Raw genomic sequence first — 27,300 nt, 5'->3', positions numbered from 1 at the left:
CATTGAAAAGTGGTGCTATTAAAGGAAACTGATGTCATCTAGCCTATATGACACATTACATTGATTTATTAAAAAAAAATTACAGATGTGTTTTTCTAAAATCATCTGTGGGAATAGAAATCACTGGAAAAGAAAGCTGTTGTTAGTCCTAGGAGAGGTGGAAAAACAATATGAGTTTATTTTAGACAGCACCTGTTTTAAAAAACAAGCAGTCCTAACATCAAGGCAGATGGTATAGTAATATATAGAAGGCTTATGATTTCGAGTGGGGTCAAAATAGATGGCTCGCCAGGGAGGGAATAAATCCCTTCTGAGCCATCCCTCCTGGAAAAGCTGCGTGAAGATCATGCGCCAGCGCTCAGGGCCATTGCAGACCCAACGGGTCAGGGCTGGGCTTGTCCCATGTCAAAGCACGGATGCAAGGTGACTGTGGTATGTTGCGGTGCTGTGACAGGATGGCAATGCATGATGTCATTTTGGTGTGGCACTTCGAGGGCTTCCTGTACATGGGAAAGTAGACGTTGGGAAAGTAGACCTTCCTGCCTGGGAGAGCAGGGCAGCTGGGAGGAGCCAACAGCACCACCCACTAGCGAAGGTGCCACAGCAACTCATGACGAGGCACTGCTGTCAGGTGACATCATGACTATGGTGGCAAGTTGACGTGCGATGATGACATCATGCCAGGGGGCGAGGACTGCGACCCGATTGGCCCAAGTGTCCCCGTTTCCACTGCAGTGCTCCACCGCCCTCCCTTATATAGCGGCTAATATGTCCCGCCTCCATGGCTTGGTTGGTTGATCGTCGCCGGCAGAGGGCTGTGATTGGGCCGAGCGGCTGCCTGTCAGCGGGCGCAGGCTTGGCGCGGCCTGTGCGGAGCACTGGGAGGCCATTGTGGCTGGGGCTGCTCTGCCCGCCGGAGGAGGCGGCGAAGGCGGCGGCGGCCCGCGAGCGCCGCGCCCCGTCCCGTCCCGCCGAAGCCCGACGGAGGGAGGAGACGGTGGAGGGAGGCCGCCTGCGCGGGGGGTCTGCGGGCGGCGGGACCGCAGCTGGAGCGGGGCGAGCTCCCGGCCGCAGGGCTGGGCCCTGTGGCGACCGGAGTCCGCGGCTGCTCCCGAGGGCCGCGCGGGCAGAGCCGGGGTGCCCCGTGCGCCGCTGCCCGGGGCCCGTGCGAGCGGGAGGGTGGTGGGGGGAGCGGCGCGGCGGGGCCGAGGGCCTGTTGCTGCCTCCTGCGGGGCTGCCCCGGCCGAGCCCCCCGCCCTTCCCGTGCCGCAGTGCCGCCCGCGGCCCGTTCCGCTCCGCTGCGGCGGGCGCTGCCTCTCCTCCGCCGCCTCCCCTCTTGCTTCGCGTCCGGGCCGCGGCGGGATTGCCCCCTGCCCCGCGTCCGCCGGGCGGCTGGGGGTGCTGCCCCGCCGGTGCCGCGGCGTGCGGCTGGGCCAGCGCTCGGCGGCCCCTGGAAGCCCATTCGTCCGGAGAGGGAGCCGCGGCCGAGCCGAGGGAAGGCCCCTGCTACGTGCCCCTCGATGCGCCGAAGGCGAGCCCGAGCTTTCTCTTGAGCCGAAGCGATTTCTCAGCAGAAGTTTTAGAGGAGACGTAAGAAGTGCTCTGGCTCAGTTAAATGGCTGTTACATAATTTTACAACAGCGCGACTGGTGACAGCAGATGCGCGTTTAAACTTTTTCTCTCTTTCCACCAACTTGCCCCAGCAGGGGTGCTGAGATACATCCAGTGTGTCCATGTGCAGCGTATTATTAACAGTCGAAGGATGCTGTAACAGGTAGTTGTTAAAATCTTTGATCGGTAATAGTTCGGGTTTAAAGGAAAAGGTCGACTTTTTAAAGAGTTAAACAGATACAGAGTACCTGTGAACTCTGCTGTAACTGATTGATGTTACTAAGCCACTGCTTTGGTGCACTTGCCTTTTGTAACAGAGTCTTCAGGATGGTGAGTAGTGGGATAGGAGGTAACTCACTGATTTTTGTAGCCGAACTCACACCTGTGATATATTGCTGTAAAGATTAAAAAAACTCAACGCAACGTTATTAGACAACAGCAGTTTGAAGTGCTTTTGCAAGGGTGAATAAGAGAACGGGGGGAGATTTTCTGCACAGAATTTGCATATCTTTTGTACATATATATGTGTGTTCATTGTTCGTTCTGTTAGCAGTAGAATTTCGGCTTGAGTTTTAAAAATCAAGCAAAGTTTCTTGGTGTTCTTATGCTTCATTGCCAGTAGTAACATTTCTGTAACCAAAACACTGCTGGGAATGTGTTCTCAGATGCTACAACCTGTTTGTTTCAGAAGCTTTTGTCTTGAAGGCATCCAGAGAACAAATCTAGTTAATATGAGCTTCCATTTTAATAAATGCCTTTTAGGGAAGTGACTTTAATACAGTATGTAAGCTATAGTGCAGTTGCTTTCAACTCCTAAACGTTTCTTAGTGGAATTCTGTATAACAGCTCATAAACTTACTGATGATAGGTTTGATGTGGGTTATTTTTCTGGTTATCTTTCTTGAAGTACAAGTTGAAAACCACTCCTGTAAGTTTCCTGTACGTTATGTGCTCAGTCATGTTTGTGATTTGTAAATTCCCCAGTTGTTCAAGCAAATTATATTAAAAAACAAAGCAAAACAAAAAACCCACTCAATTTATATGCATTTTATGCGTGCTTTAAAATAGAAAAACATATTGAAACATTGTGATTCAGTAACATGCTATTATCAATAAATAGAAGTATGTTTGCTGATCTCCTATGACTTTTACATTTGCTGCTGGTTCTGTTTGGTGTGGCTGCAGCTAGAAAGCTGTAGGTGAAAACTCATAATTCAGAAATGGAAATAACACCTACTTCCAAAAAATTCCTGTACAGGAGAAGAGTGGAGTTCGTTAGCTGGAGTGATGAATCAGTTATTTCAGGTAGGAGATTAACAGTTCAGGAATAAGAAACTTATTTGCCAGACATACTTTTCCTGTGAGCAATGGGAAATCTGTTTTTGTTCAAGGGCTCTGGCCCCCCAAAATAGATTGTCTTTCTGAAGCCCCGTGGACACCTACAACCCCTAGTCACCTAACGTGACGTTACTGTGTGTGTCTGGAATAATGTGTATCCTGATGCTTCCAGGCAGCTTGCAGCCCAAGTGAAAATTAGAACTCAGTTTGCTTTTCTGCCATGTTTTATGGAGATGTGGGGTACTTAGGATGGTGAATCACAGAGGGTGTCAAATACACAAAACTCGTATGTTGTGACGCCTAAATCCCTCTTTGAGTCTTGTCTAAAGAGCTTGTCCTGATCTCTGAATTGTTTTTTAAAAAATGGCTTTGTACAGACAAGGTTCCTTAAACAGAGGGTTTCCTCTGGTTCAGGATAACTTCCTTTTCCCCTACTTTATCTCTGTTACAGAAAAGCGTTTCATTAACCCACGAGGAGGTACAGCATAGTTCTCACATAGCTAACAAGTCTTTAATGATTCCAGCTTATGTAAAAATCAATCCTTTTTTAGTTTTGCTCTGTCCTTTTCAGAGATAGGATCTTGACCTTCCAGCCGTACCTTTCTTCCAGTGTGTGAGGAGTCACTGAAAATACTATGGCTGCTCAGTGACTGTTAATTAAAAAAAATTGGTACCTTGGAGTTCAGAGCTTTGGAGTAACAAAAAGGGTCAGAAAGGAAAGTGGAGCTGTTGCTGGGATGTGGTAGGAAAGGTTGAGAGTGCTTGTTAGACAGCATTTTGGTCTGATATTAGTGTGAGCTGGTTGTGGAACTGCATCTGACTGCCCCTAAAAATACCATAAGGGAGATGTAATTCTCTTCCTCTTCCCTGCTCCTGCTGTGGCAGAGGCAGAAATTTGGTAGCTCACATTTTCCCTTCTCTGATCCTTTCTCCTCTGCTTTTTCCTTAAGCTTCTAAGAGGACATACCAGGTAAACTTACTGTCTAAATTGTTGCCAGAGACGATCAAGTTGAATATCTACTTCTTAAAATGCTGCTTAGGTTTTGAGAAACTACAAGGTAAAAGAGACTCCAGACATTTCTTGAGAATCTCTTAAGACTAACCATTAAACAAGCAGTTTAGACCCAGTCTTAAGATTTGTAGGTCTTCTGCCTGTTTTTCTTGCGGATTCCCTGGAGTTCATCTGCTGGCTTAAACCATGGAAAAGACTCCTACGCGTGCCTGGGAAGAGAAAGGTCCAAGTTGTAATTCTTGAAGCAACCCAAAGCTGTTCATGTGGCTGCATGCCCTTCTAGGACAGGCTTCTGGTTGCTCTTGAGGCTCTTCTCTTTTGCATTGCTCATGAACACTCCGTAGGCCAGCAAAGAGAGAGACCAGCTGCTCTTTCTGTAGCTGGAACAGACGTTGTACAGGCTGCTGGTGAGGACAGCTGCTCCTGGGGAAGGTGGTCTGCTTTCGTTTCCTGTTTCAAGGAACGCTGGGCTGAACAGTTTGCTCTGGGCTGTAATGACACTGTCAGTCATGGTGAATGTGAAATTAAAAATGGAGAAATTGGTATAGATCTTGTACAATTTTCTTGTCAGGTTTGGAAGAGGGATGGAGTCCCAGGAAACCCAGAGGTCTGTACTCTCGTTACTGTAGTGCGTTAGAGCTAAAGAGGTTTAGTCCATCACCATGCACTCTGATGTGATTACCTACCTCTAGTTCATTCTGGAGGGATATAACTTATTTTCTGTTATGGTGTGAAAGTCTTTTTCAAACTGTAGCACAGAACTCTTAGTTTCTGTAGGACTGTAAGTACACTAAGTGATAGCACAGGATGTTACGGTGAGTTTAAAACAGGAGAGAAGGTGGGTTGTGATAGGTGTGGATCAGGGAAGGGTTGCCTGGCAGAGATGAGGAGGCAGAGCCCTGCTTGAAATTTCCTACTGAACTAGATTGAAAGGGACGTTGGAGAAGCTGCAAGCAGCCACAGGGATTTTGGGGGCAGTTGTTTTGTTCCAAACTCATTTTGCAGTTGTAATCAAGTCTTTTAATAAAACTCTCTCTCTTTCTCTTATCTGTGGACTCTGTGGGTTCTGCTGTTGCTTTTATCTGCATTATCAATGTTGAAAGACATCATTTATTACTTTTTTTTCTGTAATACAGACATTAATACAGTCCTAGCACACAGTAGTATTCTAAGTTAGGAAGTATCCTTGAAGGAGTAGAGTGAGTTGTTGGATTTGGGTGGTTTTGTTTGTTTTTACAGTTGTTACTTAGCTGTTTTTTGTTTTAGAGATTGGAATAGAAACATGTATTTACTCAGAGCTGTGAAGGCTATAATTATTTGCTCTCTGTCTGCCAGTATTTTAATTAGCAGTGGTAATACACTAAGTTGAAAGAACGCTTATTTAATGGTACGCTATTGAAAAATTCACGTTTTAAAATATATATAATATATTTACATCTTCTCTACCTGGAATTAGTGAGAGATGAACATGTGTTTTCTTTATTTTTCTTTCAGATCTTGAACTTTACCAGGTCCTTGAGAGAGAAAACTACATGACACTACACCATGAGTGACAGTAAATGTGATAGTCAGTTTTATAGTGTTCAAGTTGCAGATTCAACGTTCACTGTACTAAAAACGTTATCAGCAATTGAAGCCTATAGGATCAGGGGCACAGGGCATTGTTTGGTGAGTAATAAATACTTAATTTAAATATAAAAAGCTATAAATATAAACCAATATGAGAATGTATTCCTGATAGAGGCGCCAAAATGTCAAATACTGATGATAATATCTTTCTCTTGCCACAGGGTTATGGACTAAATCAATTTAGAACACTTGCTTGCTGTAGTTCATGTGCAAAACTATTTTGTTTTGTTTGTAAAGGAAAATGAATATTTGGATAACTGCATAAATTAAAATGGTCAACGCATTTCCTTCTCATTAACCACTTTATTTTTGTTTCTAGTTCTCACATTCCCCACATAGTTATGATATTGCAGTGTAAGGTATGACAATGCGATGGTGAGAGATTCTGGGTTTTACTCGTTTCTTCATCATGGCCCCCTTTCTTCCCCTCCTTTTATTCCCGATCACTCCTGTCCATTTCTAGGAGCCATCAATGCAGTGCCTTGCCATTAACTGGCAGGATGAGGCAGATCAGTGTCATGTCACTCCATGGATTAACCAGAAAGGGATGCTGTGTGAGGGGTTGGGCTGGCCGGCTCTTCTATGTTGTGTCACCTCAGCTATGTGTCCAGCCTCCACTGGCCCAGGACGTGAGAGTCGTTAGTCTGATCCTGAACCTTAGTCTCTTGTGTGGCACCACACCTCTGGGCCAGCTAAAGGTAAACATTTTCAAATGTTTTTTAGACTGCAGCAATCCACTTTACACAACTTACTGCCAGCCCGTATTTTGTTGGGCAAAACTTACTTGGTACCAGCAGAAATGTTTATTGATGCATATTTACATTTCCGTACACAGGGAAGTGCACAGATTTGCTCAGGAACTCTCTAGTATTAGGCTTAATCACGACGCGTGGTGGGCTGTTCATGCCTTAAATCCAGTCTGCAGTTTCTCTTCATTTATAAATTCTGCAGAATAAGTGTGATGACTCATGTATTGTGAGCAGCTGCTTATGCAGCACCTGCCTGTGTCGTTTTGGCCTTTTAAGGACTGTAATGAGTTACATATGTAGGAAAAGAGTGCTTTTTGTGTGACAACATGCCTTTATTTGTAAATGATTTAGATGCCCCTATTGTCTGGCTAATAGGTGAAAAATACAGAAAATGAGAACGCTGGATTTCCTCCTTCTTCAGTGAGTTGAGTGATGAGTGGACAGGCATACTAGATCTTGGTTATTAGTGATTGGGTAAGACTTAGTATAGTGCTAACATTTGCTAGGTATAAAAATTCTTTAAGTTAGGCTTGTTCTAGATGGCATGCAGAAATTTAGGGTGCTTGTAAGTGTTCCTCCTTCATTAGAAGTAGTGCCTTTCTAAACTCTATGACCTAAACTAGGTGTCTGCTTCAAAATGAAGTTATGGTAGTGCTAAGGCCAACATTCTGGGAGGAGAGGAATGATCTGACTTATTGACTTGTTTTGAGAATACTTAATTTATGGAACAACAGAGTGAAAGATTGTGTAAATTTCATGTGAAACATCTGAAAGCTATGTCCAAGTTGAAGATGGTGCAAAATCTTAATTTATCCTAAAATTCCTTATAGTGCACAAAGGAAAGACACAAAGTACATTGTATTTAGGATGTAAAATGTATATAAGTCAGTGTAAGATGAGTGCTGTCCTGTCATGTTTGGCTGGAAGAATTGTTGAGTCAGTAGTGTGACACAGAGACGTGAAGCTATTTTTTTATCATCCAACGTTTAACATAAGAATTAGGAAAAGTATTTATGGAGTTTCATGTTTGTGTATTTTATTTTTTGATGAGAAGTTTTTAATGCCACATCTGTCATTTCAGCTAGGAGAGGTTCTGAATTTTACTATTTTTTTTTTTTCTCAAAATATTAATGGGAAACTCCATTGGTGTTGTGCCTGCTTAGTTTTTCTTTGATATTAAAATTTAGAAAAACAGGTAGTTTAAAAAAATACATGCTTAAGAAAAGCAATAAGTGAAAGCTCTAGGAAGATGAAAAAGGAACTCAGTTGTTATGTAGCAGGTATCTATAGCTCACATGGCAAACAGGCTAGGAGAGAAATTTGGTATGCCTTTTGTATTTTATATATAAAGTACACTTCTATACATCACTTTCCACACTTCTTTTTTCCTAAGTATTAATGCATTTGAAGTCTTATAATCTATTTGGGACTGAATAATCACTTGCACGAAATTATTCTTTTGAAATAATTCTTATCTTCAACTTCCTGACATCTTTTTTCCTTTCTTGTCCTTGATTTTGTAATTTTCTAGTGAATTTCATTTTTCCGTCCCAGAAAATTTCTTTTGTCCTGCAATGCAACAAAACCTTGATCTTACAACTAGCACAGCTTTGACTGTGTTGGTAACTTTTTCCTCGCAGTTGCAGATGAAGAAACAGCCTGGATAAGTTTGTTCCTGTTTGCAAACTCCAATTTAGACAATATGGAAAGAGTTAGCGAAGTGGAACTGGCAGAGCAAGAGTCCATAGTGGTAGCGTATTGCAGTTAAAGGTTATTTGCCTACAGAAATGAAGTGTGATTTCCTACTATCATTTAGGTCAGAATGTTTTGTTAATAATTTTGTCATGTATGTGAGACATCACTACTCTTAATATTAAATGTTTGCTCAAGATACAAACTATCACAAGTGCAGTGAAGACCCTACTACAGTCACTATGATCAAGCTGCAATTGCTGTTACACAGTGAGGTAGACATTGAGATTCCTCAATGATATCAAACACTGAAATAATTTATAGACATTCTGGTAGTAGCCAAGGTAGGAACTGGGTAAGACTCTGGCAAATCTGCTTTTTTCAAATCTGTGTCTGAAATGGTTGCCGTGATGAAACAAGTCTGTCTTGAATTCGAATGAGCAGGAATGGGGAAAGAAATTAATTGCCAATTACATCCATGATTTTTTGTTTGTTTATGTAAGATTACATGATACTTAGAAGTGTGGTCTTAGTGGTAATAGAGATTATATTATTTCTTTTTTTTCCTTAGTAAATACATTTTTTTTACCATGTTTTTTCTTCCTCGATCAGACTGTTGGTTTTGATTCTTCCCTTTGGATTGTGTAGGTAGCAGGCAGCTTTTTTTTTTTTTTTTTTGGAAATGCAGTGTCAGTCACTCCCATATAAATGAGCAAAATAAAAGGTTCACATGAAGTTCTTCGTATGTGCTCAGACGGAGTCTTGACATGCACCAGATTTGTCAGACCACAAAGGGACGCTTCCCCTACAATTACTCCTTTATATCCACTGCTGACCCGTGATGGACTTGAACAACTGACTCAGGCAGAGCCTTTTGGTTATTGATTTCATACTAATTCCCAACTGCAGTTAAGTCATTAACATATTCAAAACTTTTTAATTTACATATAACATCTTCTAGGTGAAGCGAATACTGAAACATCCCTCAGTGCTTTCATATTTGGGAGGAAAATAATTTCTCCAATTATCTGGGCAGTTGCCTTCCTCCCCTCTTGTGTTTTGTTTTGCACAGACATAAATCTGTATATCATTGAATAATGACTTACATATTTCACAGAACTAAGTTGAAATAAATGCTAGCAAGCCTTTAGTGAAAATGGCACATTGATTCAAATTTGGGACATGCTTCCAAGAAAACATATCATCTCATGGGTGAGCCCCGCTTTGTGGTGGTATTGCTTTTTCCAGCAGGGAAAGCAGTGACTTATGTTGGTAAACTTTATGTAATTTGGGTGGTGGTGTTATCATGGGGAGCTGTATGTTTCGTAAGAGTGCCATAATGGGATGGTCCTTTGAAGTCTGGTGTTGTACGTATCTTGATGAGATAGGGAAGGAGCTCACAAAGAGCTTAGATGTGCTTGGAAGATGTATGTGAATGAGAATTGTTTTCTACCCTGTGAAAGTAACATTAAATGGAAATAGAGTAATGTGGGAATCCTTATTTAAAACTGGAACTGTTTAAACATTGGAACTCTTGAGCAGTTTGTGATATGAATTCACATATATTTTGCCGAATACTCTGTTGTTAATAGCGAAGAATATTCCCACTTTAGTCTTGTTCTGGATTTACAGATAATTTAGCTTTAGATTCTTACAGCTATTAAAGCAAGTTCATACCTGTACCTCAAACTGCAGAGGGAAGGAACCAGCACAACTGCAAAACAAGATAAAGCTAATGGTCATGTTCGCTTTTAAACTCTTTTATTGCTCCCTGCAATCTGATTTTTCCATTATTTCTTTTTTTTTTCCAAAACGAAACGATGAATGCAATTTTCTGCTAGGCACTACGGTTGTTTGTAATTGTAAACTGTGTACTTACAGGAGAGTATTGGTACCTGCAGAATGGATCACAAAGACGTGGTTGCAACTCTTCTTTAGCACAGAGAAATTCTTATTGCAAATACTAAATGATTGTCAGTCAGCAAGTGTCCAAAAAAAGTACTCCAAATATCCATATTAGGCAACTGAAATGCTTCTTGATTTCAAGTAATCTTAAAATACTTTTAGATCTTGCAATTTTGAATGTGAGTCTTGAGTCAGCATATTCAGTCTTAAGACAGAAACAGGGGCAGGAAGACTTCTGATGAGTGTCAGTGGTTTGTTTCTGCTTAACCTATTTGTATTTATTAAAGGATGTGTAGATTTCAAAGGATGTTTGCTTTTTAAATGAAAATTAGCTGAAGTTAGTGTAAACAGCTTAGTGGATATGTGTTACAAAATCTTGATTTCTTTCCTTACTCCTGTCTCCCTTTTGCCCCCTCCTTTCCCTCAAACTGACTTCGACTTAAGTTGTTTGTCTTTGAAATCTTGTAGTGCTGCATTTGATACAGTCCTTGGAATAAACGTTGCTGTAAAGAAGCTGAGTCGTCCTTTTCAGAATCAAACCCACGCAAAAAGAGCTTACAGAGAGCTTGTTCTTTTAAAATGTGTCAATCACAAAAATGTAAGTTTGGCTTTATATTTTTCTCCCTGGTTACTAAGTTGTCTCAAAAGCTCAGGATTTGCTTTCCTACTTGCTGTTAGTAACCCAAGTAATGGGGAAAAAACGGAGAGAGACTGGAAAGATGTGCTGTGGGTAATGCAATTCTCCACAATGTGTTATTAAGTTCTTGGGTGAGCTGCTTGAAGGCTGAAGTGCCAAGAGGAGGAGGTTTCTGCTGTGTTGGTGTGGGTTTACCACCAGTGTCAGCTTTATAGAACTGGGCTTGCTGTATTGCCTTTGCCTTTTGAAGTCCTACTGCATCAAAGGCTGTTTGGCAGTGGGTTGGTTTGTGGGTTTGGCTCTTGTAACTGCACTGTGGTGGACTTTTCTGAGCTTAGACAATGTATTTATTAAATACAGTGTTTAACTACTGGGGTTTGCAGGGGTGCAGCACTATCTAACAATTTATTGGTAAACAGAAGTGGAATTCTGTGGGCAATATGTATGTATTTTAAAATCTTTGAACCTTCTGCAGTAACAAGCCTTAATGTCAATACCTCAGTGTTTAAGTACAAGAAGATAAGGTTTATGTGACTGTTGTGTTCTGATACTAACATCAACTAGAAACATTGCTGATCGCTGAAGTGCGCTCAGATCTCAGACTTCCTGGAGTTAATTAGCCTTTAGGCTGATTCTTAAGTAAGCTTTTGGTGAAGTCCAGAAGTAGCAGAATAAAGCAAGGTCATTATTAAGGAGAGCAGTACAGTAATTTTAGCAGTTCTTCTAGAAATAGTACATCATAATCTAAGTTCAGTGGGATGGTGTGGGGCGTCTCTGTGCATGTGTTGTTGGATAGCCTTGGTTAAAATTCCTTGCACAAAATGTCATTTAAAACAAGAGATTATTATTTGTGGGGGAAAATTGGGATATATTTCAGGCACTGTAAAGGGAGATAGAAGATGTCATATAACTTTAAAAAGAAAAAAGTGGCTTTGTCCTGTCTTAGTTCCCTTGGCATACATGCTGCAGTTTTGAACTGTTTCTGAGTTGGCAGTTTTTCAGCACATGTGAATTAAGTAAAGCCAAGTAACATTCAAATAGTGTGCAGTAAACAATGTGCATTTGATTTTGCATGGTAACTTCTGCAATAGTAGATTTTTTGATGAATTTAAGAGGAATTTTCTTCTAATGTTTATTTTTATTTTATAGATAATTAGTTTATTAAATGTATTTACACCACAGAAGTCACTAGAAGAATTTCAGGATGTGTAAGTACTAGATTTTTGTATTAACTTTCCTGACAAATGCTGGCCTAAGCCCTAAAGCTGTATTTCCAGTGTCCTACAGACTTCACACTTGGAAAACAGAGGGTAGCTAAAGGCTGAATTTAGCCTTTAATTAGTCTTTATTTCTAGATTTCTTTACATAAGACCAAGAAAGGTCTTTCACTACATGCATAAGGTGGAAGTGGGAAATAAAACCAGGTTATTTACCTTTTCTTCATCTGTCTGCCATACTTGGTTGGTTGCATGTGTGCCTGGTTTGTGTGCATTGTCCTTTAGCTAAATGGGTCACCTCAGGATAACAACTTGGCCTGGATAACCTGTTATAATTTTTTGCCATACCAGTCACATCAGCACACCAGTATTTTTGGCCTCTATTAAGAACGGAATATATTTCTTTTTTATTCAGGCTATGTCAGTTGGTCTAGAAAGGATTTCTTGTGATTTAATTGGTGGGGTATTTATAGCTTCCAGTGAATATGCCATTGTAGTTTATGAAAGGGTTTCTTGGGTAAATGAGGGAGTATGTGAGTCTGAGGGGCATAAGCAGAATATATTAAAAATGTAAAATATATAAATAATATAAATATTATTAATACTCATATATAATATGTATAAATATAATATAAAATATTTCCTTCTTATTTCTTACTGTGCTGTTTGTAATTTTCTTAATTTTTAAAAATTAAAATACGGTGAAAAGAAGCATCATTTGTTGATACATTGCAACATCTGCAATTTTTCCATCAACTTCAGTCTTAGTTTTTCATGCTGCGTAAACTCAGAATTATTCTTCTGTATTACTGTTTATAAAACTAGTGGAATTCTAATCTCTTGTGATAGACTATTGAACACTTAATTTTTAACAGTAAAACTATTTGAATAGATAATTTAATTTTGTCACTGGTTGTGCCTGAATTTTTTTAATAATAAGCTCTTTTACACTTATGTTAGCAAAGTAGTTGACTTTTATTAAACATCTCTCATGCTAAGCTTAAACCTTATACGAAAAGTAAGACTCAAGTTTTCTTAATGCTTTCTTTCTCGTGCTTTAGGTATTTGGTTATGGAGCTGATGGATGCAAATTTGTGCCAGGTTATTCATATGGAATTGGATCATGAAAGAATGTCTTATCTTCTTTACCAAATGCTATGTGGTATCAAACATCTCCACTCAGCTGGTATCATCCACAGAGTAGGTAGTATTAGATCATTAACACTACTCTTTATGAACACGGATGTTCTAATGAAACAGGGGGGAAGGCAGGGTCGTTATTTCATAAGTTTGTATTTCTTTCATTCGTGAGAGTAGTATCAAACCTGAAGATTGTTTCTAGTTCAAAGATAAAGGCTGCATTGTGAATAGATCTTAAATCAGGTTAGCTCTGTGTTTTTAACTTTAGTTAAAAGATAAAACCTGAGTATCTGTGGACCTTTCAAATTACTAAAGAATAAGTCTTTAAAATATTTACTTCCTAAATATCTCTGTCCTTGGAGATATTGAAGAGCCATCTGGACATGGTCCTGGGCAAGTGGCTGTAGGTGGTCGTGCTTCAGTAGGGATGTTGAACCAGATAACCTCCGGAGATCCCTTCCCAACCTCAATTGTTCTGTGATACTGAAAAGTAAAGTTTGTAAATGATCAGAGTTTCAGAGCCCTGTGCAGACTTCATATAGCTTTCTGTTTCTGTTCTGCTGCTATTATTTATTTGTTTATTTTTAAATTTCACGACTAATTTCTTTGATGATTCTGCTTGTCTTCTGTTCCTTTCCTTTTCTTCCTCTGCTTCTTGGACATGCTTGCCTTTTTAATTTAATTTCTTTTTTGCCTGGTGGCTGAAAACTCCATCCAGTTCTAGTTTAATGTGCTTTTTTCTTTATGTTCAATCCACAAACATAATTGAGAAGCTGTGTAAATTACAACCAATGTACTTCCTTACTTTGCTGAAAAAATCTACCGTGAAAATTCTGTGGTATTAGCAAGGAAGTTACATATCGTTAACTGAAGTCTGTATCCAGATAGTCTTGGTACTGGGCTTTCCTAAAATTACAGTGAGGTGTGTAAGAGACTGAAGAGAGGAAGGCTGAAACTCCAGCTGAACTTCACCTGACATGTTCACTGGGATTTGGAGCTAAAGGAGAGACACAACATTTGCTGAGAATCTTGGGCGCGAAGGCGCTAACAGAGCTGTCGGACAGAACTGGTACTAGTTGAACAAGAAAAGAGGCAATAAAAGGAACCGCACCGTGAATAGTTAAACAGGCGTGGAGTTGATGTGAGTGGAGAAGCTCAAGTGGCAAGCGTTAGGGTGAGTTAGTTTGGGACCAAAACAAAATGACCTTTCTGGAGCAGAAAGTCGTGATGAGATTGAGAGATTGGGTTTTGAAAAGAAACCAACTAGGAAAGGAACAGAGCTGGGACAGTTCAGAAGGAATAGAATAGTAGGGATTACATCTAGAAATTACTCAGAGTCTGTCACCAAACAGAGCTTGAAATGACGTGCATGAGTCCAGTGTCTGTCGTGAGTTGATGAATATTGAAATCCATTATCTTTCACATGGCCCAGCGTTATAGTAAGATGAGATAACAACAAATTTCACTGTCTACTACTGCAAATAATTATTCTGTTGTTTCAAGAGAAAAGCGTGAGTGAAGCCTGAGAAACTCCAACCTAGCTGATGGTAAATTCAGGAGCGTTCTGCAGATTTGTTGCCTGCCTAAAACATGCAAACCCACGTGAACTATTTGCATGTCCCGTCTCCTTTAAGAAAAGGAAGTTCTGTACCCGAGAACGTGGATCCTGTGGTTCAAAGTCAAACACTTGAGCAGAATTAAATGTACTAGTACATCTGTAATTTGGCTACTTCTGATACTTTGTGAATAAACCCCAGTTATTCTAGCTTTTCCCTAACGTCTGTGTTCCTTTGGGTGCAGTAATGACTGTTCCTATAAGGCATATCTCCTAAACTATTTTTCTCCTTGTTCACTGGGTAACTTTGTGTTTTCACTGCATCCTAATTCTAATTGTGAAATTTGGCAATCTCTGGGATGCAAGTGGCTTATCTGTCATTAACAAATACGCTTGTTAACCCTTTGTGTGTTGGGACACTCCTTTTCCTACAGATACCTGACTTATTCCCAATGTCTTTAGGATCTGTGCCCTAGTATTGACAAGACTTGAAACGTAGTCTCCTTTTCCGTGCAACTATTCATATCCAAAATAGATCCACTTCAGTAACGTGTTAAAGGAAGCAGATACACGTATGCATTGCACGTATATACAGACCTTTGTGTAACTGACCGTACTGTCAGTGCACAACAGGGTAAATTGAGGCAGCTTTGATTCTGGTTTTCCCTGAGTTTTTTTGAGTACTTGGCTGTGCAGCATTTAACTTTTCTCTAGTCTGTGTATAAATGAGCAGATACATCAGAGTGTGAATTTGCAGTTGTTAATGTGAAGTGACCTGGTGGCGTGTATGGACTTTGGAGGGGGGGATGTATTGTTCAGTATGTTGATTCTTCCTTAACTGAAGTAATTTCTTGTTAGGATTTGAAACCCAGCAACATAGTAGTAAAATCAGATTGTACGCTCAAAATCCTTGATTTTGGACTGGCAAGAACAGCATGTACTAACTTCATGATGACTCCATATGTAGTAACCCGGTATTACAGAGCACCAGAGGTTATCCTTGGAATGGGATATAAAGAGAATGGTAAGTTGCTGGAGTAACACTTTAAATCTTTTGTCTAAAGCGTATGTGTCTCAGATGATACAAAAGGGGAGGGGAGGGCTGGTTTCCCTCTGCTATGTCTGTTGTTAAAGTATGTTAATCATGGTATTGGAAACAACAAAAATTACACTGTAATAATTATGAAGATAACAGTTTTCTGCTGTGTGTGCCTGTCTCCATTTCACATGTACTGCTCCCTCTCCCCTGCTTTTGTTATCTCTTCTTATGTGTTGTCATGTTGCCGTTTTTTTGTTCTACCAAAACCTATTGAGACATTTATGCTGGGTGATAATGAATATTATTCATATTATTTATGAATAACAAACCTTTTATCAATGTGATTTGATTCTGAAGCATCTTCTTCCAACACTCTGTCCCCTTTTGCATCCCTGATTATTACAATCCGTTTCAGATCCCTATGATAAACCATGTGTTACACTCTCTTAAATCTGCGTAGCGCTCCGAGGGCTGAGTGTTGCGTTATTGAAAATAACACATCTATAATATATTGAATGTTCCGCCAACAAAATTGTTGGCTAGGAAATTGTCCTTGACCTGCATTATTGGGGTTTTACCTGCTGATTTTTACTAGGTGGAGTAATAACGCTGCCTCCTCTGGTTTTCTGTGCTGGTACATCTTTTTGCTTTATGGCAGGGGCTTGGGGGTGCCGTGCTTTCTGTGTGCATGTAGCCTGGGCTGTGTAATACCAGGGGCTCGCAGGACCTTGCTGGGCCACTGATGATGCAAAAAACTGTAATTAATGCACGAGGCAGCTTGTTATAGAGCAGGCACAGTGGTGGATCAGAGCTTTAGCAGAGGCTGTTCTGGATGGGACAAAACATAAATTATCTGCAGGACTGTAGGAATACAGTGTGAGCTTACAAATAAATAATTGTGGTACTTAAAAAACCCTCTTTAATCTTTTGTCCTTGTTGCACCTAACATATGATAGTGGATATCTGGTCTGTTGGGTGCATTATGGCAGAAATGGTCCTCCATAAAGTCCTGTTCCCAGGAAGAGATTGTATCCTTCTTCACAGTTGTTTCAGAAATGTAAACCTGATAATATTTTGTGAAATGCTAGTAACAAAATTTAGCAACAGTCAGTTGGTGTGGATATGATTGAAAATTCATGTTAGCAGTTTGGTTTTCCACATTGTTGTGTTTTATTGTAGATGCTAGATGTTTTGTTTGTTTTCCTCACTTTTGTTCATGATACTTCATAATTTGATCATTTCATTTTTACTTTCAGTTGATATCTGGTCAGTTGGGTGCATCATGGGAGAATTGGTGAAAGGTTGTGTGATATTCCAAGGCACTGATCGTATCCTTCCCTAGTCATCCTTGAATCCCTTCCACTTCCAACAGAAACACAATTATTTTGATCTGTATAAGTATAAAAGCATAAGCAATATTTTCAATAGTATGTTTTAATAGATCTACTGTACTATTTGAAATTAGTGTCATTAACCAAATTGTTGAGAGGTCCATTTTATTTTCTTAATAGACTATATTTAATGTAACTTTTACTGGTTGAATCCATAGAATTTATATCACGAGCTTCAGCTTTCGTAGCTTAAAAAAGGATACTGCTAGGTTTAAAGAATAAATAGCAGTAAGTATATTTTCTTACTCTTTTTCTTTCTAGATAAGTGTTATAAGCAAAAGCCTACAAAGTTACTTTTTACTATGCATGGATTTTGCTTACTTATTTGTTTGAACAGTAGACTTTTTTTTATTGTACGATTTTTTGAATTTCAATGAGATTTTTTTTTTCTTGCTTATTGGCACTTGCTGGACAGCAGTGTCCTAATCACAAGCACACTGCATGCAAAATCTTTCTTTATTATTATCTAAGACAAAAAGAAAAACTTTTCGGAATTTTCTTCATTCTATGAAAATTTTATTTTGGGCTTAATTGTCATTTCTCCATTCCTCCCTCCAATATTTTTGACCCAGATTTGTCTTTACAAAATTCTACTTTCTTGTGTGATGGTAATTGCAGGAAACTTTACTGTGTTGAAAACAAACCAACCCCCCCCTATGTATGTTCTCATGCCTTGGAGACTGGAAATCTCAGTAATCACTGGATCACAAACAGGTCTTACAATGTATTACGTGAACAGAAGCAATTATTTAATGAAGTAGATGTTCTTTGAAGATTTTGAAATGTTTCAAAATATTTCCCTAGAAACAAAACATTTGACTCATTAGCAAACTCCAATTATAATTATTGGAGCAAAACCAATTTCGTCCTTTATAAATGAAACCTTCCTAAGTAGCAGTGTTGTAGGCCTAGACATGAAAGATGTCTAAACGAATAGAACCCAGACAATGTCATTAAACCACAATTTCCAGTTATGACTGTAGGTCATAAGAAGCCATAGCTACTTGTGATCCAAGATTTTGAAGAAAGTATAATATTTTTGCTCATCAGCAAGTAAAACTTGAGTCCACCACCAAAATATCAAGTATATGTTCAGAGAATCTTTTCATATATATGTGTATTATAGAGGAGAACTTTAAATTTAAACTCTAAATTTCATGACACTAATCTTCAGCAGTTGATCATGCATTATTTAGTAGTACAAATGATTAATTGTTAAATAAGTGTTTTTGTTTTCCACCTTTCTTCCTTTCTATACTTATTGTTTTACCTTTTGAAGCCTTCAGACCAACCTAACACAATTCTTCATGTGTGTTATGTGTCTTTCACCTGCATGTTAGCATGAGCTATTTTGATTTATTCATGAATAAATGAAGGAAATTTTGTCCATACTTGTTGAATATGCAAGTTATCATTTGTGATGCTCTGGAGGTCACTGAAGCTCTGCCAGTCTACGTTTCAAGGACTCTCCTCCCCCAGTATCTTATCAAAGTGCACAGGTACACTTAGAGGGATGTTTTTTCCTCTTTTAAGACTTTCAGTTCTCTTTAACATGAAATACTGATAACTGTTCATGTTGTCCAAACTTTCCTTGAGTGATATGCTTCAGTCAGATTGTCATTTTCTTTTACCTTCAGTCACAGGATTGTTTTGACAGTGTAGTTTATGGACACACTGGTGTACAAAGCCATAAAGCTTTCAATTTTTTTTGTTGACCTAAACTTTAAAATATCTTATTATTTGGGAATTTAGAGCAGGGAACCAAGTTTCAGCATGTTGCCTAGTGATGTGCCCATGTCTATCTTCAGGAAAACCTACTTCTACACTCCATAGTTTGTATTTTCCCATATGGTGGATGAGGATTGCCGGGATGCTTGCAGCAGTGCTCTGGGTTGAATGAGATGCTCCGTGTTGCCAGGGTGATGGATGCACTGAGCCTGCTCCTGACTGGTGCTATGGAGGATGAACAGGGCTCTTAGAGTAGTTACAGTTGCTGTTGCACTGGAAATGAGAAATGTAGAAGAAAAAACTGGGCGATGTAGATCCCTTAAGATGAAATAATGGAAGACCTAGCAACCAGAGCGGGGTTTTTTGTGCTCTTTCTGCCCAGGTGGTGAAGGAAACTAACTGCCTGGCTGATGGAGAAAGCGTGAAGGTATATTCATGCTTTCTTGGGAGAAATCAGGGGTTATTGTCGTAATAAGGACTCTGTTTTCAACTTCTTCCGGAGCCTTTAGAAGTATGCACGCATACTTGGAATGGACTACACTGTTCTGGTTGCTTTTGACCTTGAGGTCACTAGAACAAGCAGGGTGGTTTTGTCTACAGGTTGCAAGGTTATTCACATTGCATGCTTTATGCTGAAATTAAGGGGTTTTTCCCATTTGGGCTTCTGATAACAGGCTTAGCTTATTTCAAATCCAGCTCTATACTGGGGATTTTTTTTTTTTCAATTTTCACATATGTAAAACACTTTGAAGCAATCCAACTGAGGCATTGTTTTTTTCCAGTTTTTATTGCTAAGGTGGGATAGGTCGTTAAGTTTTTCTGCCCTCCTTCCAGTGCTCTGAGACCACGATATGCTGGACTCTGATTTGATTAGCTGACTAACCAGACTGCTGCTACTCCTAGAAAAAGCATCTTCTTGAATCTAGATTGGTGGAGATCTCTCAGAAACCAGTTTTCCAGTGAGGAACAAAATTTCCTGATGTATGTTAAAATTTTCTTTGTATGTGTTTTGTTTTAGCATGAGTTAAAAATATTGACTTCTTAATTTTGATTTTAATATAGTTTTTTCCATTGGAATGCATTCAATAAGAAAATATAATTTTCAATCTCTGTATCAGAAGTCTAAAGCCTTATCATGAAGCAGTGACTATGCATATATTACTGGTTGTATTTTTGGCACACTAACTGAAATAAAAGCACCTCAGTGTTTTTTTAAATACATCTTAATTCAAAGTGCAGCAAACTTGTTGTTTTGCTACAAGATCTGTCTATAAGAACAAATAGGCTGAAGTGCTAGATTATGAATTTAGCTATGAATGTTTGCCAAGTCCATGGTTAGATTCTGCTGGAATTGCATGTTCTTTTTATCAGAAACACTGTAAAGTGTAAGTCTGAGTAAACTTAAATTTGTCAGGAATACTACTGCACTGTCTTCTCAGTGTGATAAATGAGCTTTGCTATCCCGACTAGGCTTGTCCAGATCAGACTGGTATCTCTATAGCAAGTGGCACCAGGTCGAGGGAAGCAGCCTTCACTTGAAAGAGGGAGAAGGGACAGCCTGGAAGAAACACGAGGCACAATTTCAACTTGTAGCTTGTAAATATAGTTCCTATAAGATACTTAAATTCTGAGTTTAAGGAACAGAGTAGTCTTCAAATATTACCACAGTTGATACACTTAAGAGTCTGCTAAAAACCTTCAAGATTCTGGATTCACTGTTCAGAACTCCTTTCAACCTTTTCAGAAGTTGAAAATATTAAAAAAACAAACAAACAAACAAAACCCCAAACAAACAACAACAAAAAAAAATCAAAAGAAAACAGAACAACCTAACAAAAAAAAAAGCCATCCAACCACCCCCCCCCTAAAACCCCACAACCCAAAGCCTAATTTCCTTAGGAGACAGGCACAAAATTCCTTACTTTGAATGGGATGTATTTGTGCTTTAGGTTTTTTCATGTATTTTTCCCTTCCTTCAGCAATCTTCAGTGTTGATGGTATTATGTTGTGCTTCAGAAGATTCAACAGCAGCCTTTCTTTTCTGTCCTTATGGTTGTTTTGCTATGGATACAGTTGCCAAATAAAGCTTCTTTTAGACTCTGAAAAAGTATTGCTTTCAATCCTAGCCAATGGATGTTAATTAGCAAAAGATACTTAAGCGTAATGCATTGTGCAGCACTTCTGACCTGTCCTTAAAATTACGAAATCTGAATCTTATTTTGAATATCTATTCTAGCTTTTTGCATGGCAGCTCAGAATACTGCTGATGTTAGAATTAAGTTCATATTTGTGTCCTTTGTTCAAGTTTTCATTAACTTTCAGATTTCTGTAAGTGATATTTTTGTATAGTGCAGACTTCAAATTCTTCAGCTGATTTTCCTAAAGATATGGTGCAGATATTGATCAATGGAATAAAGTTATTGAACAATTAGGAACGCCATCAGCAGACTTCATGAAGAAACTACAGCCTACAGTGAGGAATTATGTAGAAAACAGGCCAAAATACCCTGGTATTAAATTTGAAGAGCTCTTTCCAGACTGGATATTTCCATCAGAATCTGATCGTGACAAGTTAAAAAGTAAGGCGAGTTTTTTTATCTTTTTTTTAATGTTAATTTAAAAAGTCTGCAATACACTTTTAGACAAAAAAGAAATGTCAGTGAAGTGCCACTGCAACAGTGGGTAGCCAGTTATCATGCAGTAACACCTTTTAAAAGAAAAACTAATTTGATATTACAGAAATTGGATCATTACTGTACCAAAATGTATTTTTAAAAGCTTATTAAAAATGTTCAGTGTGTTTTATGTTCAGTAGTTAGTGCCAAATAAACTGTGACCCATGTAACAGCAGAACTGTTCAAAATTGAGCTTGGTTGGCGTCAGCTGCGGGGTTTATCTTGGATAATAGCAAAATAACACTTACACTAAAGGGATGGGACCTCATTTTTTAAAAAAATACGTAGCTGTATAGGAAAGCCTGGATTTATGTGCGTGTTTTCACAGTGAAATGTGTTACAGTGTATGTCCTATGTTCCCAGTATTCATTTTCTATGTCAGACATTAAATTCTGCAGCTCTTTTACATGTATGTTCCTTTCATTTTTACTTTCTAGCCAGCCAAGCTAGAGATTTATTATCAAAAATGCTTGTAGTAGATCCAGACAAGAGAATTTCTGTAGATGAAGCCTTACGTCATCCTTATATTACTGTCTGGTATGATCCTGCTGAAGCTGAAGCTGTAAGTTTGCATTTAAAATAAATTTTAAGATATCAGTTTAATAACTTAGAATACCTTTCGTTTTAGTCAAGAGCGTGCTTTGAACTCATTCCTTGGCTAGCAAAAGTCATACATAAAGCCTTCGGATCAACATTAGGGATAGAATCAACTAAAGCTGCTGGAATGGAGTTGATATAATTTTGGTAGTAGTTGTTGATAGTTACTTCTACTTTACAGAAATAGTTGCCTGTGTGATGGTCAGCTAGGGCTTTTTGAAAAGAGGACTTTCTCTAAAGCCCCAGAAAGCCTTACAATGAGTTTAATTTTAGTTGATGCTTTTGAACAGCCTTTCAGTGGGAGGCAGGACTTAAAATCAGATTTTGGAGTTGTGAAATAAATGTCTCTCTGAGGTACAGAGAATAGACTGCCAAAGATGAAGGTAACAAAATGCTAAGAAGTTACAATTTTAAAGGTTTTTTTTAGTTATGATTGATTATGTTAACCTGATGTGGTAGATACACTGTAGACTTCCTTTTCTTTGTAGCCTCCACCTCAAATCTATGATGCACAGTTGGAAGAAAGAGAACATGCAATTGAAGAATGGAAAGGTAAAAAGTGAGCATGACAAATGCCATTTATTGTAATAACTTGTGTTATTAATGGGTGGCTCGTAGTGCACATGTGCTGGATCGTGTAACTGGCTGGAACCCACTCTTCCAGTTATGCAGTACTGCTTGTAGCCATAGGAAAAGAAATCAATAATGGAAAAATGTTCTATTTGGAGTGAATACATATATATATACACACACATATATATATATATATGCCTATGTGTACTTATACATACATGTAACATTCTGAAGTCTATTCAGCAAAATGCCGCAGTTTTCATTTTTTCCTGAGTATTTTTTTGTTGTTAAGTGGTTATAATCTCAATGGGTTTTTTGCTGATAGAAAATTCTCTGAAAGAGCAACATGTGCCTCTTAGTGTGCATTATTTAGGCTATATCTCTTGACAATATTTGCCAATTAATTTATTCTAGAGGTCTTAAACAGCAGAGAAGTTTTTTTGTGTGTTTTTTTCCTCTAATCTTTGCCTATTTATTAACCAAACAGTTTGAACTGTTGACTTAAACAAAAGAATAAACAGCATTGTGGTACTGAAATCAATTACACCTTACAGTTCTAGTGAAAAAACATTGAGTTGTGAGGCAGTTCAGATTTTACACATCTATCATCAGAGGACTGAGGGTGATAGATATCTTTGCTTAGTACTTTGGAAGTTGCTCGGGTTTGTAAATAGCTTTCTAAATTTCAGATCTTGATTCTGGTTTATATGTATTTTCTTTAAGGCAGGTCTGCATAGGTACCTTTCAAATTATTTTGGATTAATGCAAGCTGGAAAATAAAATGGATCAGTTAAACCTAATTGGATCGATTTGTAAAAGTTATTACTCAGAATTAAAGAGGACTTAAACTATTGAAATATTGTTGCTCTTAGTTACATTAAGACTGTGGGTACATGCACAAGCTACTGTGAGTTCAGTGGAGGTGTAACTTAAAGTGAGTGTGCCTGATGCTCTGCAGCAGTAATAACCCTGCTCCATAAGGGGCTGGGGTAAGTCATCTTGTGGGAACCACACTACAGACATACCAGACAGAATAATGGGTGCTCCTTTCAAGTTGCAGCTCTAATTTTGTTGTTGTTCAAGTGCCTGTATCTTAAATCATCCTTGATTAGTGAGGGCTGTCATGCAATATTTTAATTATTTGTTTAACCTACTTTGGAATTTTCAAACTTTCCTCAATGTATCCATGGAGATTATTGTTCAAGAATAAAGACATTTGTGTAGGATTTTGTTATCAAAGTAAAATTTTCACAGGAGTTAGTCATACGTTTTTTTTAAAATTCAAGTCTATTTGGTTTTGTTTTGTTTTTTTTACAGTTAGTGCATCGTAGATATACATAAAGTTTTGGGTGGGATGGTTGTTATTTTTAAACAGACAGCTATTCTATTTATAAAATATGTTGATTTTGGTACATGCTTGGTGTCTCTCTGTGGTGCACAAAGAAGATCTGTAGAATTCTCTAATCATTGCTGTAGACCTTAAAAAATAAATACCTATACTGTTGTACTTCCAGACAGACCCTTAACCATGTCATTGTACCTTTAGACATGTGTAAGTTGTATACGAATCCTCTGTGATCTTAAAATGTTCTTTCTGTCTCTTCTCTCATTCCTCCCACCCTTCTCTCCGTAAGAATTAATATACAAAGAAGTAATGGATTGGGAAGAAAGGAGCAAGAATGGTGTGGTAAAAGATCAGCCCTCAGGTTAGTCATTGTTTCAGTCATTCTCCTGTAACTCTGACACATAGTGCTGATCTGTCGCACTAGTGAAAGAAGAAATCCTGCTTAATTGCCCAGGTAGGCAAAGTTCTGTCATTCAAGATTCTTGATGTTGATCAGCCTTCAGAGATCCATGTGCAATAGTTTTTCATTGTTATGAAGTTGTAGGAAAACTTAAGAAGCCTTGTGTGTCCAACACCCTGAGCTGCTTTTTCCCCACAGGGCTCAGTCATCAAATAAAGCAGTTGGTGCCGTGTTACATCACTTGTTGCACAGATGCCTTTTCTGCTGAACGCTTGTTCTGTGGCTCTGCATGAATGGAGTCCCTCCCACACAGGGTTAAACTTTGCTAGGGCTCCTTCTTTTCAAGTAGTTAATAGTGCAAAGTATTTATGCTCATGACTGAATTCTTGATGTTTGCAGCTGTTCTCTTGGTTCAGAAATTGCAATATTATGTTAGTAAATATATTTATTAACTCTACCTATTAGATTTCTTGATACTCAGGTCACTATTCGCATTATACATTGGTTTGTTCCCCCTCCTCCCTCCCCGCCAAGAGGGACAAAAATAAAAATCTCGTAATGTTCACCTCAGGTTTTGAGTGCTAGGGAGCTTAGTGCTTGCTTTTCTACTGTTTATTAATTTCTGTATTTTCTAAGGATTTCTGTAGGGAAAGTGATGCTCGGAGCCTAGAAGTGTGGTTATTTGTACCTGCAATATTGTCTCGCCTCAGATTTTATTATGTTTGGTTTACTTAGCACAGATGCAGCAGTGAATAGCAACACCAGTCCTTCCCAGTCATCATCTATCAATGACATTTCATCCATGTCAACAGAGCAAACATTGGCCTCAGATACAGACAGCAGCCTCGACGCCTTGACAGGACCCCTTGAAGGATGTCGATGATCAGCCGGGATTTCAGACTTGACTTTGGAAAAGAACTCTTGCTTCCATTGGGCCTGAATTGCTTGTAAGTTAATGGAACCAAGTAGAAAAACTCCATGTTCTGCATGTTCTGCTAAAGTAATGCCTGTTTTTTTACTCAGTTGTTATGGAGTTGCCTGCTTAATGTTGTAGAATGAAAACAAATCGATGTCTAAAGAACAACAAAAAAATAAATTTAGACACTGTTACAGGCTTTTCTTTGTTTCAGCCTATTTCAGGTGAGCAGTTATAATAGACTTTTAGCCAATAACTCCTCTTAAGTGAGTTCATGAATCTTCAGTCCCAACTGGCAGGCTTCTGTGACACAATGGTTGTTTACATTTTAGTACAGTATTGCTCGTTAGTGGGTTTTTTGAATGTATAGTCTCTATGAAGTTTGTTTTAACGTGTGGCTGCGGCAGGTGGCTTTGTTTAATGACTCGAGTGTTACATGTAAGTGTGAACTTGCACATTGAACGCTCTCAGTACTACATTCAAAGGGCGGTTATTCTTCCACATAGCACTTTTTTTATTATTGAGCCCTTTCTGTCTTCACTTTCCAACGATTCTGTCTACCTTCTTGTAGAAGAGATAAACGTGAAGTTTAAAGAATATAGCCATTACTTTGTATTTCACCTAGGAGTATGTGTCTCTAACTTTTTCAGTTTTTTAAATGTGGATGAAGATACAGTGGCTTAATTAAACCCTAAGGGAGGATGAATGACTTATCTCTGAAGCAGTGCCTGTTTAGAAGAGGAGAGAGTGCTAAAATGTTCTGTATTTTCTAGCTTGTGATACTGGTCCTTTAACAAAAAACAAACAGAAAAGGAAATTATATCTGTGATGCTCTTCATTTGCTGCAAACCCTGATAAAAGGACAGATGAATTGGAGAAATTTGCAGCCTCTAAAAGAGCTGCATAAATGTTTTCCACTTTTTTAATGGGTCCATTCTATCTAGCGAGTAATTAAATAAGAATATGGTAGTTTTGAGTCACTTATAAATTAAGTATTTAGCTAGCAGAGCTTAGATCTATTCCCACATTAGGAAAACCTCTCTGTACTGGGGGAGGAAAATCTATTTCATACATGTTTTTTATATACAGTATCAGAGAAGACGACGAGATTATTTGCAGTTTCAATACAGGCTTATCAATACAGTTTTCAGAATCGGGTAATACAAACGTTGCCTGTTACTTTGCACAATATGTGGAGCTAGAAAACGTGTTTGCGGTAGAGTAGAGCTTAAATGGCTTTGTGCTGCACACTTGTGAGGTTGTGCACGTTCACTCTGGAGTGCCTAGGTGTGGAATTTTGCTAAAGGATCGTGTGTGTGTGCATGCATGTGAGATTAAACTATATAACTGTAATAGAGATGTACAAGATGAGGTAAAACACCACTTTCTTGAAGGCACTATACTTAGCTGTTGATCCAGATACTCTTGACTTGAATATATAAATAGATCTTACAAAATATACTGGCCCAGCCAGCCACTGCATTACTGACATATTTCTCTTGTAAAGGAAAATTGTCCATTGTTTCTGACCTTACTATTTGAAAAACAGGAATTTCTCTTTATGCAAACATTGTTTTTAATAAAAATCGTACCCCTTTTTAATAGCTTAATTCACTATTACCAAAAATATTAAGATTTTACTGTCCCAGAAGGATAAAAAAAAATTAAAAATTAACTAAGTACTTAATATGATAAATTCAGAATTGCCATCTGAAATCTTGGATTTTTAAAATTCTGTTTAATTGAATTGCAGGATATTGGGGCTTAGGTTTTTTTCTTGTTTGGTTCTAAAGCTACAGATACCTAAATTTATCTTTGGATTCTGACGATATATGTGAAATATTTAGTGCATTTTGTTACTTAAAAATACCTATTTACCATATAGCAGAACGGTACAGATTGCTGCTGTTCTGCGTTTTTTAAATCCTTGTTATTTGTGTAAGGTAAAATTACTAAAGACACCTATTCAAATTGAACATCAGTGATTCACTATAGAAGTAATCTACTGGATTTCATTTTTCAAGGTTTTTATCTTTTTCCACTGAAGTTGCACTGTGCTATGTTCATTTTAACAGTTACTGTTTTAGAAGACTTAATGCAACAAAGATTATTTTTTTTTTGCATATTTGCAGAGTTGAATTTTTCTTATTG

At 38.5% G+C, this 27,300-nt stretch overlaps 1 protein-coding gene across 1 annotated transcript; it reads left to right on the top strand.

The window, feature by feature from the left end:
- Positions 1-1,532: 1,532 nt before the first annotated feature.
- Positions 1,533-26,813, top strand: MAPK9 (mitogen-activated protein kinase 9). Its single transcript, XM_086621735.1, is given in 13 exon segments — positions 1,533-1,774; positions 5,456-5,575; positions 5,577-5,629; positions 10,405-10,534; positions 11,723-11,781; positions 12,852-12,990; positions 15,344-15,509; positions 16,781-16,852; positions 21,040-21,222; positions 21,756-21,880; positions 22,404-22,467; positions 24,123-24,194; positions 24,974-26,813. Coding segments are annotated over 12 exon segments (1,275 nt in total). The 5' UTR covers positions 1,533-1,774; positions 5,456-5,506; the 3' UTR covers positions 25,117-26,813.
- Positions 26,814-27,300: the final 487 nt, after the last annotated feature.

This window comes from Tauraco erythrolophus, chromosome 16 (assembly GCF_009769465.1).
Source record: "Tauraco erythrolophus isolate bTauEry1 chromosome 16, bTauEry1.pri, whole genome shotgun sequence".
Taxonomy (NCBI): domain Eukaryota; kingdom Metazoa; phylum Chordata; class Aves; order Musophagiformes; family Musophagidae; genus Tauraco; species Tauraco erythrolophus.
Note: the sequence above shows the minus strand (reverse complement) of the source record. Positions and strands in the feature narration are given on the sequence as shown.